Genomic DNA, 19,442 nt, shown 5'->3' on the forward strand with positions numbered 1-19,442 from the left:
TTCTCACAATTTTTTCTCGATATAGTCTAGAATTAGTTATCAGCTATTAAATGGAAGCGATGTATTATATCATAGCTTGCAGTGTCTGCTGCCCTTTTATGGACATTTGTGTTGGGCTTGGTTTCCTCTATGGAGAGGTGGCCTAAACTAAAGCCCATTCATCAAGGATTCCTTAATCCTTTCATGCTTAGTTATAAGGTGTCATAACGTCTAGATCAGTATATTTATCGCTAGATATTGACTTGAAGAGTCACCACTAATCTTTTTTGTTTAGGTACGATTGACCATTTAACTGAATCTGTTTATTTAAAAAAAAATCCTAAGTTTGACTTAGGTATCTTTAAAAGGTAGATTCAATATTTACGAAATCAAAACTAGGTCGAAGAGTACGATTATGTGTGAGAAAAATTATAGCACTCCCACAGCGCCCATCAAATAATAATACCAGCTCGATTTTGTATTATCCATTAAGCCTTAAAAACTTTACCAAATAATTAATTATTAAAAATTATTCTTAATTGACTCCAATACTTTTGATAGAAAATTAAAAAAATTACATCATCTTAAGAGTGTACAAAAAAACTATTGTTTTCTTTACAGAGGCTCTGTCGTCAGATTATTTGACATTTAAAAAAAATAAGAAAGGAAAAGAAAAAGGAATAATGCTTTAACTTTTGATAGAGATATCTTTTTTATTATGTTGTTTTATAAAAAAGCTCATGCTTTTATATAAGAAAAATTGATACTTTCAATTTTTCTTAAAAAAATGTTGTTCTGAAAATTGTATTATCAAGGAAAATTGATATTTTCAACTTTTCTTCAAATATATTTTTTTGAAAATTTTATTTCTAAGGAAAATTGATATTCAACCTTTTCTCAAAAATATTTTTTTGAAGTTTTTATTTCTAAGAAAAATTGATACTTTCAACTTTTTCTCAAAAATATCTTTTTGAAATATTTATTTTCAAGGAAAATTGATACAGAAAATTGATATTTTTAACTTTTCCTCAAAAATACCTTTTTTAAAATTTTTATTTTTAAGAAAAATTGATATTTTTATTTTTTTTAAATATCTTTTTTGAAATAATTTTTTTATTTATTTACCTTTTTTTATTCATTCATAAAAATAATTGATAAATAATGAGTAAACTAACAAAAATGAAAAAAGAATACCCAAAGCAATTCACGGCTCGGCTCCTAAAACTCGCCACGGCTCGACTTTTAGCTCAAATGGCATAGAATTAGACTGGGATAAGGATCGATTCAAGCGATTGGGTAGAATCACCCAGTTTTTGACGCGTAGATCCTTGAAACGGGTCAAAGAGAACCCATTTTCTTTAGCTAAAATGGCACTATTTTATCAAAGCTATAAAAGCCTTTTTTTTAAGCTTTCCTCTTCATTTTACACGTCCTTCTTCTCTCTTTACAATTTTTGCTCTCTCTCTTTCTGTAAGAAAATATAGGCATTGGTTAGAAACTCCACAAGATTTCGACGAAATGCCACAATTGCCGTCGTCTCTGATCGTCATCGACCACTTATGGACGAACGTTCAATCACTGGTTTGCTTTGAAACTTGTCATGAGACTCTTCTCAATCTCGTCATCTCGGATCTTGGTATAGATTTTTCAGAAAACCTGGTTGCTTCACCTGAATTTGCCTAGGAAGGTGGTGGATCTGAACTCAATGTCCTTGTTACGCCGGTCACCACCACCCCTAAGTTATATTCTCCCTTTTATTTTTGGATTTTTCCTCACCTGATTTGGAGACACAAAACTTTTAGGATAAAATGCAAACGAAACCCCAAAAATTTTCCTCTTTGTTTCTGACCTTGCTTTGTTGTTTTCTTTGTCTTGTTAGTATTCCTTGTCGAAGGTGAATGACCTGTTGGCGAAAAATAAGCGATGAAGCTCAGTTTCTTTTGGGTTTCTAGGTTGTGGGGCAATTACTGTCAGGTTAGTGAATTCCCTGATTTATTAGTTGAGGTTGAATTTAGGACCATGGTTGGGTGTGTCGTGCGCTGTCTGGGTTCTGTTATGGCTGATTTGCAAGTAGCGAAGTGATTTTGCCCAGCTTTTAATTTTGTGTTTCCTTGAGTTTTCTACGTTCCTGATGTGTGTTCTGAATTCTTGCAAGGTATTTGGTGGATTACTGGTAGAGCCCAACCAAATGGGTGGTGGCCTTAGATCGATCGACGGTGACAGTGTCACATGAAAAGTGGTTTTCAATTTGGCAATGGTGTTAACTTTCGAGTGTTTGCTAGTGATCTCAAGTGGAGGTTTTTGTCGCTAGGCAAAAAATTAGGTGTCCAAAACTTGTATCTGGGGCTAAAATTAGACTGATTTTGGATTCTGTTTGGGACTTGGTTTTAGGGTCGGTATTATGGGTGTTGGTGGTGATGGCTGATAACTATGGGTGTTAGCAGGGGTGAATTGGTGAAGACAGTGATCAAGAATTATGGTGACTTGATCACTTGCCCAATCTTTCTACGTAATTACTCTCTCAACTAATTAACCACAAAAATATCTTCCTCTAGAATGGAAAAACCAGTTTTATAGCACTTTGCAGCAAACAGAGCAAAAGAAACTCAGGATGTAAAGTAGTCAAATGTTCAGTAGATGACTGAAGCTTCCGAATAGCGGTCAGCAATGGAACTATCGCACGCAAGGGCTCCTTAAGCAACAGCACTTGGTCTTTGAACCTCTTACAAACATATGTAAACTTATCAAGCACCAATCAAATTTGCTCAGCAACATATAAATTGATAAATCTCGAAATGACTGACATAAATGAACTAGCTTGCTCTTTTGTAATTGGGCCAGTAGTGCCTACCCCCCAAAGTAGTCTGCCAATGGATTAAATAATGATGTTGGAGATAGGATCTCCATTTAAACTGAGCTTCAATCTGGATTTTAATTTCAAAATGCAATTGAATTTTAAACATTTAATCACCAAAATTTATCACTTATTTTATCTTTTCTATTTTTTTAAAATTTATTTTATCCTTTTATTTATCTTCAGGGTGTCTACATAGGGTTTTAAACCTTACATGGCTGAAAAAAAACAAGAATGATATGACAAAAAAAGAGATTTTGTGTAGTTTCGATTAAGTAGTTTGATCAAGATCAATTCGTTATTTGATTGAGCTAAAGTTTTATTAGTGTGTTCACTTCATTATTTCTGTTTTAAAAAAAATCCCAATAGCATGGAATAGAAAATATTCCATAGGTTAGATATGCACGGAAACTAAGATTGTTTCAGAGACTTGAGATTAATGTTTATTTATAATATTTTGTACTCTTTGTAATCTCGACGTTTATAATGAATTTTCTCTCATTCGTGGTTATAAGTAATTAGGCCAAACTACGTTAAATATTGCTTCTTGCATGTGATTTATTTTATGTTGATCTCATTGTGGAATTTGTTTATGCTTAAAACAAAATCCCAACAATTTGTGCTGTCTGAGTAAGCTCTCTTCCGTAGTCAGTATTCTACATTTCACAACTTTATATTTCTTAGCCAACAGTTGTCTACCATGTAACAATACAAGGTTTACTCTATATTTAGAATTTATTTTTTAGGAGCGATTGGTTTATGGATTCTTGGATTTCAAAAAAAAAAGTGATATTAAAGGGGAATGTATGATTCTGAGTTCTTATTAACTTAGGGAATGTAAAATTTTTGTATATGATTCACAAAAATGTAAAATCACTTAAAGTTTTTTTATTTTATTATCTATAATAACACATAATATTAATAATACTAATATGTGAATAACATGTGACACGTTAATAATATGTTGTCTTCATTAAAACTAAATAATTTTGAAAAATATTTTTTTATATTTTCATCAAATATAATTATACAATTTTAACTACTATCCTAACAATGATTGGCCTTATGTAGAGAAAATATACGAATTGACCTTTATGGTAAGGTTGACGTGAGAGTTGAAAAGGGATGGTAAACCCCCCTATCGAGGATTTTTTGGGGGAAGCCCTTAAAACAAATTTTATATATAATAATATTAGGTAAATATATTTTAGATTTCATATGTAATAATATTAAGCAAAGATATTTTACTTTTTATTTTTTTATATTTTTAACATAGACTGAGTTTTTCTCTATTAAAAAGTTGTCTTTTTAACAAAAATTACGTTTTTATCTTATAAACGTTATCTTCATCGAATTTTGAAAAATATATTTTTCGTATTTTCAACAAAAATTACGTTTTTATCTTAGAAACATCTTCTTTAAATTCTGAAAAATATTTTTTTTTCATGTTTTTTAACAAAGACTGCATTTTTATCTTAGAAATATTATATTTTCAATAAAAACTATGTTTTTTTATCTTAGAAACACTATTTTTCTTGAATTCTAAAAATTATTTTTTTTCATGTTTTAACAAAAACTACATTTTTATCTTAGAAATCTCATTTTTGTTGAATTCTAAAAAATATTTTTTCATGTTTTCAACAAAAACTACATTTTTATCTTAGAAATGTAGTCTTTTCATAAAAAACTATATTTTTTACGTTAAAAACGTTGTTTTTGTTTAATTTTGGAAAACATTTGTTTATGTTTTCAATAAAAAAAAACACATAGAAATGTATTCTTTATTAAATTCTGAAAAACATTTTTTTATATTTTTAACAAAAACTATGTTTTTATCTTAAAAACGTTCTTAAATTCTATAGATTCTTAAATTTTAAATATAAAGTAAAGATCACTTTCTCCCTAAATCATTTTCCATCCCTTAATTACTATGTTTTATCAATTACTACGTTTTTATACTAAGAAACATTGTTGATATTGAAAATATCAAAATTTTTTTGTTATTATTTTTTACAATCAACTATGTTTCATATATTAAAATTGTAGTGCTTTTGAAACTATAAAAAATTCAAAATTAAAATTTTTCAACAATCTACTATGTTTTTCTTTTTAAAACATTTTTATTTTAATTAATTTTTTCCATAATATAGTACATAATATGACTACATTTTTAATATAACAACATTGTGTAAATGAAATTTTTTATTTTATTTTATTTTATTTTATACAAGATTAACTACGTTTATAATTATGAAACATTGTTTTTCTAAAACGTCATCAGTTGAAAATAAATATTTAACTTTATAAAAATTCAATTGCACATGATCATTGCTAAGTGTCCAATCATATGGTTAGGAATACAGCTTTGTATGTTGAAATGGATCTCGATTTATTATGCAATTACATTAATTTTTAAGGGTAAAATAGATCGTAAAAAACTATTATTGAGGGTAATAGTGGAATAAATTTTACATTTCATCAATAATCTTAAAAAATCTCAAGGAAAGGTAGGTTTCTAATTTATAGCTATCACCCTCCTTTTTTGACATTGTTAGGCATATTAAAAAACCTTAGGAATTAGATTAAATGAACCAAACTAAAGAATCAAATCATGAAAAGTAAGACTGTGATTAGTAATTTAACTTTCCTCCAAACTAAATGCCCCCCATTCGTATTTACATTTAGCATATATAAAATGTGTATATATATATATATATATATAAATGTAATCTAGTTTTGAACCCTTACCTTATATTTACTTGTTAAAAAAAACATTGGGCACATAAACTCTTTTGAATTTATAGCCTTCAAATACAAGCTCCAATGACATGTTATCTGATCTAAAGATCAATTGGCCTAAAGTAAATTTAAAGTAAATTACAAACTAAATTTAAAGTTTAATTCAGTTGATTTATACCATCATTATTAAGAGTCAACATCTAGTAAATTTGGAGTTTAACTTCTAGCATTTCCACCTTTTTCCTTTATTCTTAACCTGTGATCTTCTTTATATATAAAAAAAGAGTAAATTACAATGTTTGCCATTCACATTAAGAAAATCATTATGAACTCAAAATTAAGTCAATGGTTTATGTAGTCCCCAATAATATATAGGTGACATCCAATAAATTTAAAACTGAAATACCAATACTTGTAACTTTTTCCCTATTCTCAAGCTTGGGGTTTGAGGTGGTCGACTATTGTTGGTTTGAGATGGCCGGCTATTGTTAGATTTTTTAAAAAAAATTTGGATTCTTTTAAGGAAAAGTTGAAAATGAGCTAAAAAAAGTTTGTTCTTTTATAGCTAAAAAAAAAAAACTTGCCTAAGTTACATATAAACCCAGACCCGACTTGAGGTTCACGTGCTCGACCCAGTGCTCAACTTTTGTTAATAAGCCTTGAATCAGTCTAGTCAAAATGTTTGCTAAATTGACCAAACTACTCCTGAAATAGGGATTAATTGTCGAATCATTGAGAAAACAAAAAAGAATTGCTCCAAATCGCCAGTTGAACTAGGAAAAACTACCATTGCATTGAATCGATTGACCAAACTGCTAGTTGGATATGTGAACCATTTACCAGCTTTGAAAAGTTATTTTTTGGGTAATTTTTTTTAATTTTTGATAAGTTATTTATTTTTTTTGTACGTTTAAAATTTTAAAATAAATATATATTTTAAAAAGTAAAATAATCTAAAAGATAAAAATGGAGATCTTTTTCGATGATGGGATATTAAAGAAATCTAAATAGTGATTCTTTAAAAATATTTAAGTGAGAATATTTTTCTAAAATGTTATCAAAGTATTATAGTATTTAGGAAGATATTTAATATACAAAAGTTTTTATTTTTTAAAAAAGAAAAAAATAAAAGAAAATAAAAGAGTTTTTTTAAGAATAAAGTCACATGTAATAATACATGAATATTATTTACAAAGCATGTGTATCACTCAATCTTAAAAAAATAGATCTGAACCTTCGTAATAAGATAAATCCAAGTAGTAATTCATGAAAATTTTCTAGGTGAGAAAATTTCTTCTAATATTATCAATGTATTGAAATATTTTTAGAATTTTTCAATAAGAAGATTTCAATTTTTCTTTATAAAAATGAAATAATATTTTTATTTAAAGAAAAAATAAAAAAGAGAATTTTTTTTAGAAATTAAACAAATCAAAATAGTGATAAATAAAGGGAATCAAAGAAATTAATTTTAAATATCAAAATTAAGATTACTTTTATTAAAATTAAAAGATAATACATAATTAATTTGTACCATTTTAAAATGGGTACTGTCAGAATGCTAATATTTATCTACACTTAATTACACTATCGAATCCAAACTATTTTTCACAGATCTAAAAATTATTTTTTTAATAAATATTAATTAATTTTAATATTTTATTAAAATAATAAGTTTTCATAGGTAACTAATCACTTATAATTAAAAAAATTTTAATAACAACTTCTTTTTTTTTTTTAATTCGTCTAACGAACTCCAAAATCATTATGATGACACCCAATTTTATATCAAGATATTTTAAAAATTTGTTATGATGTCCACAATTGGTATAAAAAATTCATACTTGACTTGTAAAATATTAATCGTTTTGACCATAAAATGTTATGATTTTATTATACAAAAAAATCACAAATTTAAATTTAAATCTAAATCCCTATATATATACCATAATAAATTATCATAATAATATCTCACGAAATTTTAAAGCATTACACCAAGCCAATGAGGATAGAATATATATTTTTTTATTGTTGCTACTCAAGGCGATTGTGGAATAAAGCATTGCAACTTTCAAATATAAAGGAGAGCTACCAGGATCAAGCTTCAGAAAGGTAAATCTCTCAGGGTCACAATATTGAAGATTGCATTGTGTGCTACCATTTACTATATTTGGATGGAAAGGAGTAGCAGATCACATGGGAAGAAGGCTCCTGACGTTAAAGAAACATTCAAATATGTGATTGAAGCTACCGGTTAAAAGCTAATTCCTATTGCAGGAACCACAGCAAATAATTCTATTAATTAATCAATTACCCGCAATTAGCACGACATAAAAAAGCAAGCTAGGATAGATACGTGGCCTTATTATTCCAAGTAGTAAGTAGCCATGATGAAGTAATAAGATAATAAAATATGTCTAGTTGCACCAAAGCCTGTTTGTCAATGTAAAATTCTCTAAAAGATATTTTTTTTTAACAAAAGGATTTGTGCAAAGATGTCAGTTTCAATATTTCCTGTTCAAACTCATGATTCAGGTGGCTCCTCTTTTTGTTTTTTCAGTTCTAAAAAGTCATATTTCGCTTGAAAATTAAAAAGTAATGATTGAGCTAGGGTCTCGTACCTTTTTTCTTACTGGCAATTGCACCTGGAATTTGTCATCGAGAGCTTATTCATTCACCCATCCTATATATGCTCTCATGGTGTAACATATATAGCATCTAGCATCTATTTTTCTTTTTATAGTGTCCATGTCAAAAGAATAGAAGTATTTCTTTGAATTTGAATCGATCAAAGTATATGGAGCACAATATGCTGATAGAATTATATTATAAATTATCATATTGTTGCTAAATAATATAGAGCTCATAATGCAACATGTAAAGATTGGACAGGGGCAACAATACGAAGGTAATTAATTTTTTTTGTTATAAAAACATAAATGATAGTTTCACTTAAATATTTGGTTCCATGGTACGTCTTGTATTCCTAACCTAAAGAGTTGAGTTTTAATCTTTTCTCTCATACAAAATAGAAAAAGAAAGAAATGATATATTTGCATTCAAGACAATATTTGAGTAAAGTTAAAATTAAAAAAAAATTGCTGGATAAAAGACTATTTGAATCTAACTCTTTGAATATAGGATGAGACATACACCATTTATTGAAATATATATAAATGCTCGGTCAAAAACAAAACTTTCTTTTGCTTCCTAGGTAAATTCTATTTCCTATAATTCAAATTCAATGTCTTTCTTTTTCATGCGAAATTTTAAAGTTATATCAACTTTCCTTTTCTTATAACGTCACCCTTATTTATTACTTTATATATATAAATCTTTTATGAGTTTATGTTTGATACATTATCAATATATAAATTTTATATACTATCAATAAATATTTTTAAAATAAATATACAAAAATTAATATTTCTAAAAATTTTATTCATTAATGAGGTGACATCATCTGATTCACTTCATTTAAGATTGAGATGAAATTTAGCAAGCAAAATAGTTATATAATTGGTTGGCAAGTAATCACCTCCTTTAAACTGAGCTTCTTCATATTTCATTCTCAGGCTCATAGAGAATTTTGGTAGGCTCACCATAGCTATAATTAAGATTCTCTTTGTTAAGATTGTTTTTGTGATAATTACTCCTTATATAAATCTAATGATGCATGCATGCAAAATAAAATAAAGAAAAAAGGTTAGTTGACATAATATAACATATACATACAATACATACAAGGAACAATATAAAAGGTTAGTATGCAAGGAATAAATTTACAAGAATAGTAATTGTGCCATCATGTGTTTTATTTAGGGTTTTCTAGCAAAAGGAAAGAAAGGTGCTAGCCTAGGTTTGGATTCTTAGGATTCATGTACATATTGGGTTCAAAAGCTTGATAATCTCTCCCAAATTGTTCCTTATATTATCGTCCATTATAGACTAGTAGAGCACCCCTAATCCTCGCCCACCATTATAGACTCAAACAGAAAGAGTTCAATTTGAGTAAGAGTTTTTACTAGCTCACACAAAGGTTATCACCTCATGAGAGTGTAGGTACTTGCTCCTTCCTAATAAAAAATAAAACCCAGGTGTAGAGCTTATGCATATATGCAAGTGTGGTGTGTGTAAAGGAACATGCCAAGTAATCAAATAAATAAGTGTAAATAAAAAATAATATATACAAAACAAACAAATAAGAAATCACAAATAAATAGGTTAGTCTACATAAATAATTATATAATAAAAACTACTAAAGTAAGGCTTAAGCTAACATATAACTAACTAATGGTTTGACTCTCTAATATCCACAGTGAAGTCACCAAACTGTCATAACGTCCAGGTTGGAAGAGCTTACCCATTGGACACAAAAATCATGTCACCACCAATTTTTTTTAGTTAGGTGTGATTAGTCACCTATATGAGTCTATCATTTTTAAGGTTATCCTAAGCTTAAGCTAAGAGTCTCTAAAAAGAATAGGTTCTGGTCTACATCAACAGAATTAAGGTTCGAAACTTAATTACATGTAAGAAAGGTATTAGCACCTCTTTACGACCAAAATTGGTACAAAGTTAATTATATGTTATCTTATCTAAGCCTTATCAAATATAGTTTTATCATGCAAATCAAAATCATAACATGGTGATGCAAAATTTATATCAAAATATCAAGCAATCATGCAATAAATATTAAATCATACCATGCAAATATTATCATACAAATATAATACTATAAATCATACCAAATATTATGTAATAATATCATACCTTGATCTGCTAAAATATTCATGCAAGAATGTCATGCAAATATACTAATTATCATGCAATAATAACAATCATATAAATATATAATATCATACAAATATATTATCATACAATAATATAAAATACCATGCAAATATATTAATAACCATTCATGCAAGTATATAATCATGAAATTAGATATAATCACATAAATATATTAGTAATGATGTACAATCATGCAATTATGCACAAAATAAATATAAAAACATGCAATTAGATATCATTCAACATTAATAAAATATCATATCATGCAATAAATATAAAATCATGCAATAATACTAATGAATGAATAAATAACTATGAAAATATATATTAATAATCATACAATCACACAAATAAATAATTAATAATCATGCAAATAAATATATAATCATGCAATTAACAATGTAAATCATGCAAATAAACATGCAATTAAATTTATAAATCATGCAAATAAATATATAAACCTTACAAATAAATATGCAATTAAATATATAATCATGCAAATAGTAATATATAAACTGTGCAAATAAACATGCAATTAAATATATAATCATGCAAATAATAATATATAAATCATGCAATCATGTAAATAATAATATATAAACCATGTGAAATATGCAATTAAATATATAATCATACAAATAATAATATATAAATAATCATGCAAATATAATATTAGTCATGCAAATTCATGAAAACAATAAATATCATGTAATAAATATAAAAACAAGAATAGGCAATTAAATATTATAAAAGTTATGCAAAAATCACAAAAATAAAAGGAAGTAAATATTACCTCAATGGATCATGAGTTCCAACAATCTTTCACTTTTCACAAATTGATGTTTCTACCATAAATCTAAGCTTTCCTTCCAAAAACTTCAACTGGATGTTCGTGCAATTTTTTTTTTGCTTGATTGTTTCTTCCTTGTTAATTCAAAATTTTATTTTGCCCAAATTTTTTCTCTTTTAAATGACCTCCTATTTATCTTAAAGTGAATTGCTCTCAAGCTTCCTCTTTTGATCTTAGATTCAAGGTCCTTATATAGAGGTTGAATCCTTTTCAATTTGAAAGAATTAATTCAACCAAATCTAGGATTTCTCTCTAAATTTTATTCTTTGTGTAATCTTTTATTTTTCAATAGATTGAGCTCAAAGTCTTTCCAAAATTATTCAACCATTAAAATTAAAATCTGAGATAGAATCTAAGAGTTGAATCAAATCCAAGATTTTTCATGCAAAATCCCACATTTTTCTTTTTATTTTTATTTTTTTATTGTTTATACCAATTAACTTTGACTCTTTTCAATAAAAAACTAAAAATTAAACCAAAAATTAAACTAAAAAATTAAAATACAAAGAAAATTTAGGACTTAATCTTTGGGCCTAAAATTCACTTTTTCAATTAAGGCCCAAATACACAATCAAAATTAAAAATTGAAACTCAATGAATTTCAAAAAATTTTCAGACAAAATAAGGTGTCTATAAGTTAAATAAAAGTTTAGAGTATTTCAACTCGTCCTAATATATATAAATATATGTTTTATTATTCATTTAATTTTATGTTTATAATTTATAAATATGTATTGTATTAACAGAATTGTTATTTTAGACCTTAATTTAATGAATCCAAGGGCGATCTCTATTTAGTTTTCTTTTTTTTTCTGTCATTTTCTTGGTTTTTTTTTTAAAAAATTTAAATTAAATAAGTTTTGTATGAAAAAAATAATAATGGATGTAGGTATGACAAAAACCCATATTTCAAGAATTTTTATTCGATTTAATCTAATATATGTCTATTTTTTAAAAATTTGAGATCAAATCAAGTTTGTTTGTTTTAAAAATCGGGATCGAGCTCGATGTGATTTAATGACTTTCGTGTTGCCCTGGGTATATATATAATTATATTTTTAATTAATTATTTTATATTTATATATTATTATATTAATAAAGTTATTATTTAATATCTTAATTTAATAAGAATTCTATATTTATACATAATTAAGATTTAATCCATCCATCCATTCATCTTTCAATTATATAAATTTTACTCATTTTTACTTTTGTTTGATCTTCCGTTAAAATATCAACATGACACCTTTTTTTTTTTCACTTTTTTCTTTTTTTATCAATTCTTTGTTTTCAATTTAGATAAATTTGTTAAAAAAATCCCAACAAAAATGTCAACGCATCACTCCAAAATGAGTTTTCATGATTAAGGCTTAAGTATAAATTTGGGCTGGCTCAAATGGCTTTTGAATGGAAGGTTATAAAGTTTATTGGGTATATTTTAAGTCTACAAAATAATTTTAAAGTTTATTGGTTTCGAATTAAATTTTTTTTTCCTTTTTTTAAGGGTTATACCCATCATATGTATTAAAAAAAAATGAGTTAGGCGAATTTACCATATGTCAAACACAATTAATTCTTTTTATAAAAAAATAATAGTGATGACCCGATAATAATTATTTCAGAGCATATACATCCAAAGAAGAAAAGAACCCTATGAGACCGTATAGATTTTGGAAAAATATATTCGTTCATCTATTTTGTAAAGAAATTTTAATTTTTTTATAATATCAATATACCGTGATTAATTCTTCAAAAAGTTGAGAAGTTAATGTAATATTTCTTTCATCCTAATTTCTTCGGCCATTATTTGTTTTCAGAACACCACAAAATTATATCTTGTTTTGAATGGAATTTATATTATACTTTTTCTATATTTCAAATTTATTTTTCATATTTTATATTTTGGCATTAAAAATCTTAAAATATTATTTTATAAAAATATTACATATATGTATATATATATATATAGAGGATTTGAATTTATATTTGATGCACTATCTGTATATAAATTTTATACACAATTAATGAATAGGATGATATCATTTCATTAATGAAATAAATCAGATAATACCGTTGCATTAATGAGTAAGTATTTTAGAAATATTAATTTTTGTATATTTATTTTAAGAGTTGATATTTGCTCATTAATGAGATGATGTCATCTGATTTACTAATAATATATAGAATCTATACACTGACAGTGTATCAAATATAAACTCTTATTTATATATCAATTAAGATTCGATTTCTGTCAAAAATATTCTTAACTTAAAATTTTGAATACATTAAATTGATTTGGAAAGTGTACTCTTAAAATTATTTTTGAAAAAAAGAACACGCTTATGTAAAATTTAATTAAGGACACTCCAGACCTATTTTCAAATACAAAAAAAAATCTTTAAGATAAAATTTGAGATTTGTAAAATTTTAACTAGATATACTTTAAAAATAAGATTAGAATTAAAGTATGTTAAAGAGTGATTGGGATTTGAGGAAAAAAATGAAACTTTTTTTTTCTTTGCTTGAAGTGAACAAAACCTGCAATAAGGCAAAGGGTAGAGGAATATTGAATCTGATGTGGAATATTATATATAAATAGAAGGTATGTTTGTGAACATATATATGATCACACATATATATGATCACAAAAATAGAAGCACAACATACAGATTCACTTGATACACCAAAGATAAGAAAATATACAGAGAGAGATTAGGCATTCCACACACTTAAAAGCTCAAGACATCAACAGATGATATATATCTCACACTGTTTATTTATTCTTACACATATCAAACGCAGATTTCAATCTTGATCATGGATCCTGGCTTAGTTATTTAGTTTCCTTGGATGAGGTGGGAATCGACATCTTTGGAGACTTGGACTGCGAGCTCCAGAAGAGTCTCTGGATGTGCAATACCCTCGTGCAGCTTTTCGTACTCCATAGTCCAGTGTGCTATACTGCCCTGACCGTTGCTCTTTGGGGAAACTTGAAGTTTGATTAGGAAGCTCTTGTACTCCTTCAAAAGGTCTCCTTCAATCGCTCTGAGACAGAGTGAGTTGTTCTTTGGATCAACCGATTCAACTATCTCTTTTAAAACTTTAGCCTCCCCATCTGTAATTATTTATGGTTCATATATATATGGAACAAAACTTTACTCTTAATTCAACTAGAAAATTAATCATCTTTCCCTCAATTTTTAAAGGAAAAAATGAAAAAATAAAAAAAAGGAAATTCGAATCTTACCATGAACGTAATTCCAGCAGATGATGGAACCCTCCTTCCCCCAGTCACCCTCATGTAAAGAACATGCTTGTACCTTATCGGAGCTAGCATTGGATATATGGTGAGGTCTGTTGCAGAACATATCATGAAACTTCTCGGCAGAAGCTTTAAGCTCTACGTCGGTCTCAACCTTACCAATTAGAGACGACATTTCTCACAATTTTTTCTCGATATAGTCTAGAATTAGTTATCAGCTATTAAATGGAAGTGATGTATTATATCATAGCTTGCAGTGTCTGCTGCCCTTTTATGGACATTTGTGTTGGGCTTGGTTTCCTCTATGGAGAGGTGGCCTAAACTAAAGCCCATTCATCAAGGATTCCTTAATCCTTTCATGCTTAGTTATAGGGTGTCATAACGTCTAGATTAGTATATTTATCGTTAGACATTGACTTGAAGAGTCACTACTAATCTTTTTTATTTAGGTACGATTGGCCATCTAACTGAATCTGTCTATTTAAAAAAAAAATCCTAAGTTTGACTTAAGTATCTTTAAAAGGTAGATTCAATGTTTACGAAATCAAAACTAGGTCCAAGAGTACGGTTATGTGTAAGAAAAGTTATAGCACTCCCACAGCGCCCATCAAATAATGATACCAGCTCGATTTTGTATTATCCATTAAGCCTTAAAAACTTTACCAAATAATTAATTATTAAAAATTATTCTTAATTGACTCCAATACTTTTGATAAAAAATTAAAAAAATTACATCATCTTAAGAGTGTAAAAAAAACTATTGTTTTCTTTACAGAGGCTCTGTCGTCATATTATTTGACATTTAAAAAAAATAAAAAAGGAAAAGAAAAAGGAATAATGCTTTAACTTTTGATAGAGATATCTTTTTTATTATGTTGTTTTATAAAAAAGCTCATGCTTTTATATAAGAAAAATTGATAATTTCAATTTTTCCTAAAAAAACGTTGTTCTGAAAATTGGATTATCAAGGAAAATTGATACTTTCAACTTTTCTTCAAATATATTTTTTTGAAAATTTTATTTTTAAGGGAAATTGATATTCAACTTTTTCTCAAAAATATTTTTTTGAAGTTTTTATTTCTAAGAAAAATTGATACTTTCAACTTTTCCTCAAAAATATCTTTTTGAAATATTTATTTTCAAGGAAAATTGATACAAAAAATTGATACTTTTAACTTTTCCTCAAAAATACCTTTTTTAAAATTTTTATTTTTAAGAAAAATTGATATTTTTATTTTTTTTAATATCTTTTTTGAAATATTTTTTTTATTTATTTACCTTTTTTTATTCATTCATAAAAATAATTGATAAATAATGAGCAAACTAACAAAAATGAAAAAAGAATACCCAAAGCAATTCACGGCTCGGCTCCTAAAACTCGCCACGGCTCGACTTTTAGCTCAAATGGCATAGAATTAGACTGGGATAAGGATCGATTCAAGCGATTGGGTAGAATCACCCAGTTTTTGACGCGTAGATCCTTGAAACGGGTCAAAGAGAACCCATTTTCTTTAGCTAAAATGGCACTATTTTATCAAAGCTATAAAAGCCTTTTTTTAAGCTTTCCTCTTCATTTTACACGTCCTTCTTCTCTCTTTACAATTTTTGCTCTCTCTCTTTCTCTAAGAAAATATAGGCATTGGTTAGAAACTCCACAAGATTTCGACGAAATGCCACAATCGCCGTCGTCTCTGATCGTCATCGACCACTTATGGACGAACGTTCAATCACTGGTTTGCTTTGAAACTTGTCATGAGACTCTTCTCAATCTCGTCATCTCGGATCTTGGTATAGATTTTTCAGAAAACCTGGTTGCTTCACCTGAATTTGCCTAGGAAGGTGGTGGATCTGAACTCAATGTCCTTGTTACGCCGGTCACCACCACCCCTAAGTTATATTCTCCCTTTTATTTTTGGATTTTTCCTCACCTGATTTGGAGACACAAAACTTTTAGGATAAAATGCAAACGAAACCCCAAAAATTTTCCTCTTTGTTTCTGACCTTGCTTTGTTGTTTTCTTTGTCTTGTTAGTATTCCTTGTCGAAGGTGAATGACCTGTTGGCGAAAAATAAGCGATGAAGCTCAGTTTCTTTTGGGTTTCTAGGATGTGGGGCAATTACTGTCAGGTTAGTGAATTCCCTGATTTATTAGTTGAGGTTGAATTTAGGACCATGGTTGGGTGTGTCGTGCGCTGTCTGGGTTCTGTTATGGCTGATTTGCAAGTAGCGAAGTGATTTTGCCCAGCTTTTAATTTTGTGTTCCCTTGAGTTTTCTACGTTCCTGATGTGTGTTCTGAATTCTTGCAAGGTATTTGGTGGATTACTGGTAGAGCCCAACCAAATGGGTGGTGGCCTTAGATCGATCGACGGTGACAGTGTCACATGAAAAGTGGTTTTCAATTTGGCAATGGTGTTAACTTTCGAGTGTTTGCTAGTGATCTCAAGTGGAGGTTTTTGTCGCTAGGCAAAAAATTAGGTGTCCAAAACTTGTATCTGGGGCTAAAATTAGACTGATTTTGGATTCTGTTTGGGAATTGGTTTTAGGGTCGGTATTATGGGTGTTGGTGGTGATGGCTGATAACTATGGGTGTTAGCAGGGGTGAATTGGTGAAGACAGTGATCAAGAATTATGGTGACTTGATCACTTGCCCAATCTTTCTACGTAATTACTCTCTCAACTAATTAACCACAAAAATATCTTCCTCTAGAATGGAAAAACCAGTTTTATAGCACTTTGCAGCAAACAGAGCAAAAGAAACTCAGGATGTAAAGTAGTCAAATGTTCAGTAGATGACTGAAGCTTCCGAATAGCGGTCAGCAATGGAACTATCGCACGCAAGGGCTCCTTAAGCAACAGCACTTGGTCTTTGAACCTCTTACAAACATATGTAAACTTATCAAGCACCAATCAAATTTGCTCAGCAACATATAAATTGATAAATCTCGAAATGACTGACATAAATGAACTAGCTTGCTCTTTTGTAATTGGGCCAGTAGTGCCTACCCCCCAAAGTAGTCTGCCAATGGATTAAATAATGATGTTGGAGATAGGATCTCCATTTAAACTGAGCTTCAATCTGGATTTTAATTTCAAAATGCAATTGAATTTTAAACATTTAATCACCAAAATTTATCACTTATTTTATCTTTTCTATTTTTTTAAAATTTATTTTATCCTTTTATTTATCTTCAGGGTGTCTACATAGGGTTTTAAACCTTACATGGCTGAAAAAAAACAAGAATGATATGACAAAAAAAGAGATTTTGTGTAGTTTCGATTAAGTAGTTTGATCAAGATCAATTCGTTATTTGATTGAGTTAAAGTTTTATTAGTGTGTTCACTTCATTATTTCTGTTTTAAAAAAAATCCCAATAGCATGGAATAGAAAATATTCCATAGGTTAGATATGCACGGAAACTAAGATTGTTTCAGAGACTTGAGATTAATGTTTATTTATAATATTTTGTACTCTTTGTAATCTCGACGTTTATAATGAATTTTCTCTCATTCGTGGTTATAAGTAATTAGGCCAAACTACGTTAAATATTGCTTCTTGCATGTGATTTATTTTATGTTGATCTCATTGTGGAATTTGTTTATGCTTAAAACAAAATCCCAACAATTTGTGCTGTCTGAGTAAGCTCTCTTCCGTAGTCAGTATTCTACATTTCACAACTTTATATTTCTTAGCCAACAGTTGTCTACCATGTAACAATACAAGGTTTACTCTATATTTAGAATTTATTTTTTAGGAGCGATTGGTTTATGGATTCTTGGATTTCAAAAAAAAAAGTGATATTAAAGGGGAATGTATGATTCTGAGTTCTTATTAACTTAGGGAATGTAAAATTTTTGTATATGATTCACAAAAATGTAAAATCACTTAAAGTTTTTTTATTTTATTATCTATAATAACACATAATATTAATAATACTAATATGTGAATAACATGTGACACGTTAATAATATGTTGTCTTCATTAAAACTAAATAATTTTGAAAAATATTTTTTTATATTTTCATCAAATATAATTATACAATTTTAACTACTATCCTAACAATGATTGGCCTTATGTAGAGAAAATATACGAATTGACCTTTATGGTAAGGTTGACGTGAGAGTTGAAAAGGGATGGTAAACCCCCCTATCGAGGATTTTTTGGGGGAAGCCCTTAAAACAAATTTTATATATAATAATATTAGGTAAATATATTTTAGATTTCATATGTAATAATATTAAGCAAAGATATTTTACTTTTTATTTTTTTATATTTTTAACATAGACTGAGTTTTTCTCTATTAAAAAGTTGTCTTTTTAACAAAAATTACGTTTTTATCTTATAAACGTTATCTTCATTGAATTTTGAAAAATATATTTTTCGTATTTTCAACAAAAATTACGTTTTTATCTTAGAAACATCTTCTTTAAATTCTGAAAAATATTTTTTTTTCATGTTTTTTAACAAAGATTGCATTTTTATCTTAGAAATATTATATTTTCAATAAAAACTATGTTTTTTTATCTTAGAAACACTATTTTTCTTGAATTCTAAAAATTATTTTTTTTCATGTTTTAACAAAAACTACATTTTTATCTTAGAAATCTCATTTTTGTTGAATTCTAAAAAATATTTTTTCATGTTTTCAACAAAAACTACATTTTTATCTTAGAAATGTAGTCTTTTCATAAAAAACTATATTTTTTACGTTAAAAACGTTGTTTTTGTTTAATTTTGGAAAACATTTGTTTATGTTTTCAAGAAAAAAAAACACATAGAAATGTATTCTTTATTAAATTCTGAAAAACATTTTTTTATATTTTTAACAAAAACTATGTTTTTATCTTAAAAACGTTCTTAAATTCTATAGATTCTTAAATTTTAAATATAAAGTAAAGATCACTTTCTCCCTAAATCATTTTCCATCCCTTAATTACTATGTTTTATCAATTACTATGTTTTTATA

At 27.5% G+C, this 19,442-nt stretch overlaps 1 protein-coding gene and 2 long non-coding RNA genes across 3 annotated transcripts; 2 read left to right on the forward strand and 1 right to left on the reverse strand.

The window, feature by feature from the left end:
• Positions 1-1,197: 1,197 nt before the first annotated feature.
• Positions 1,198-2,939, forward strand: LOC149520167 (uncharacterized). Its single transcript, XR_016333468.1, has 2 exons — positions 1,198-1,953; positions 2,135-2,939. It is a non-coding gene; the product is annotated as an uncharacterized LOC149520167 (long non-coding RNA).
• Positions 2,940-13,757: 10,818 nt separating this feature from the next.
• Positions 13,758-15,124, reverse strand: LOC111318055 (MLP-like protein 31). Its single transcript, XM_089754044.1, has 2 exons — positions 14,464-15,124; positions 13,758-14,331 (listed from the first exon to the last, which is right to left on the reverse strand). Exons 1-2 carry the CDS (start codon positions 14,651-14,653, stop codon positions 14,054-14,056), a joined length of 468 nt encoding a protein of 155 aa, XP_089610170.1. The 5' UTR covers positions 14,654-15,124; the 3' UTR covers positions 13,758-14,053.
• A 741-nt stretch (positions 15,125-15,865) lies between these two features.
• On the forward strand, positions 15,866-17,590 carry LOC149520168 (uncharacterized). Its single transcript, XR_016333471.1, has 2 exons — positions 15,866-16,604; positions 16,786-17,590. It is a non-coding gene; the product is annotated as an uncharacterized LOC149520168 (long non-coding RNA).
• The last annotated feature ends 1,852 nt before the right edge of the window (positions 17,591-19,442 follow it).

Source organism: Durio zibethinus, chromosome 2 (genome assembly GCF_047325235.1).
Source record: "Durio zibethinus cultivar Kanyao isolate XHJ-2024 chromosome 2, ASM4732523v1, whole genome shotgun sequence".
NCBI lineage: Eukaryota > Viridiplantae > Streptophyta > Magnoliopsida > Malvales > Malvaceae > Durio > Durio zibethinus.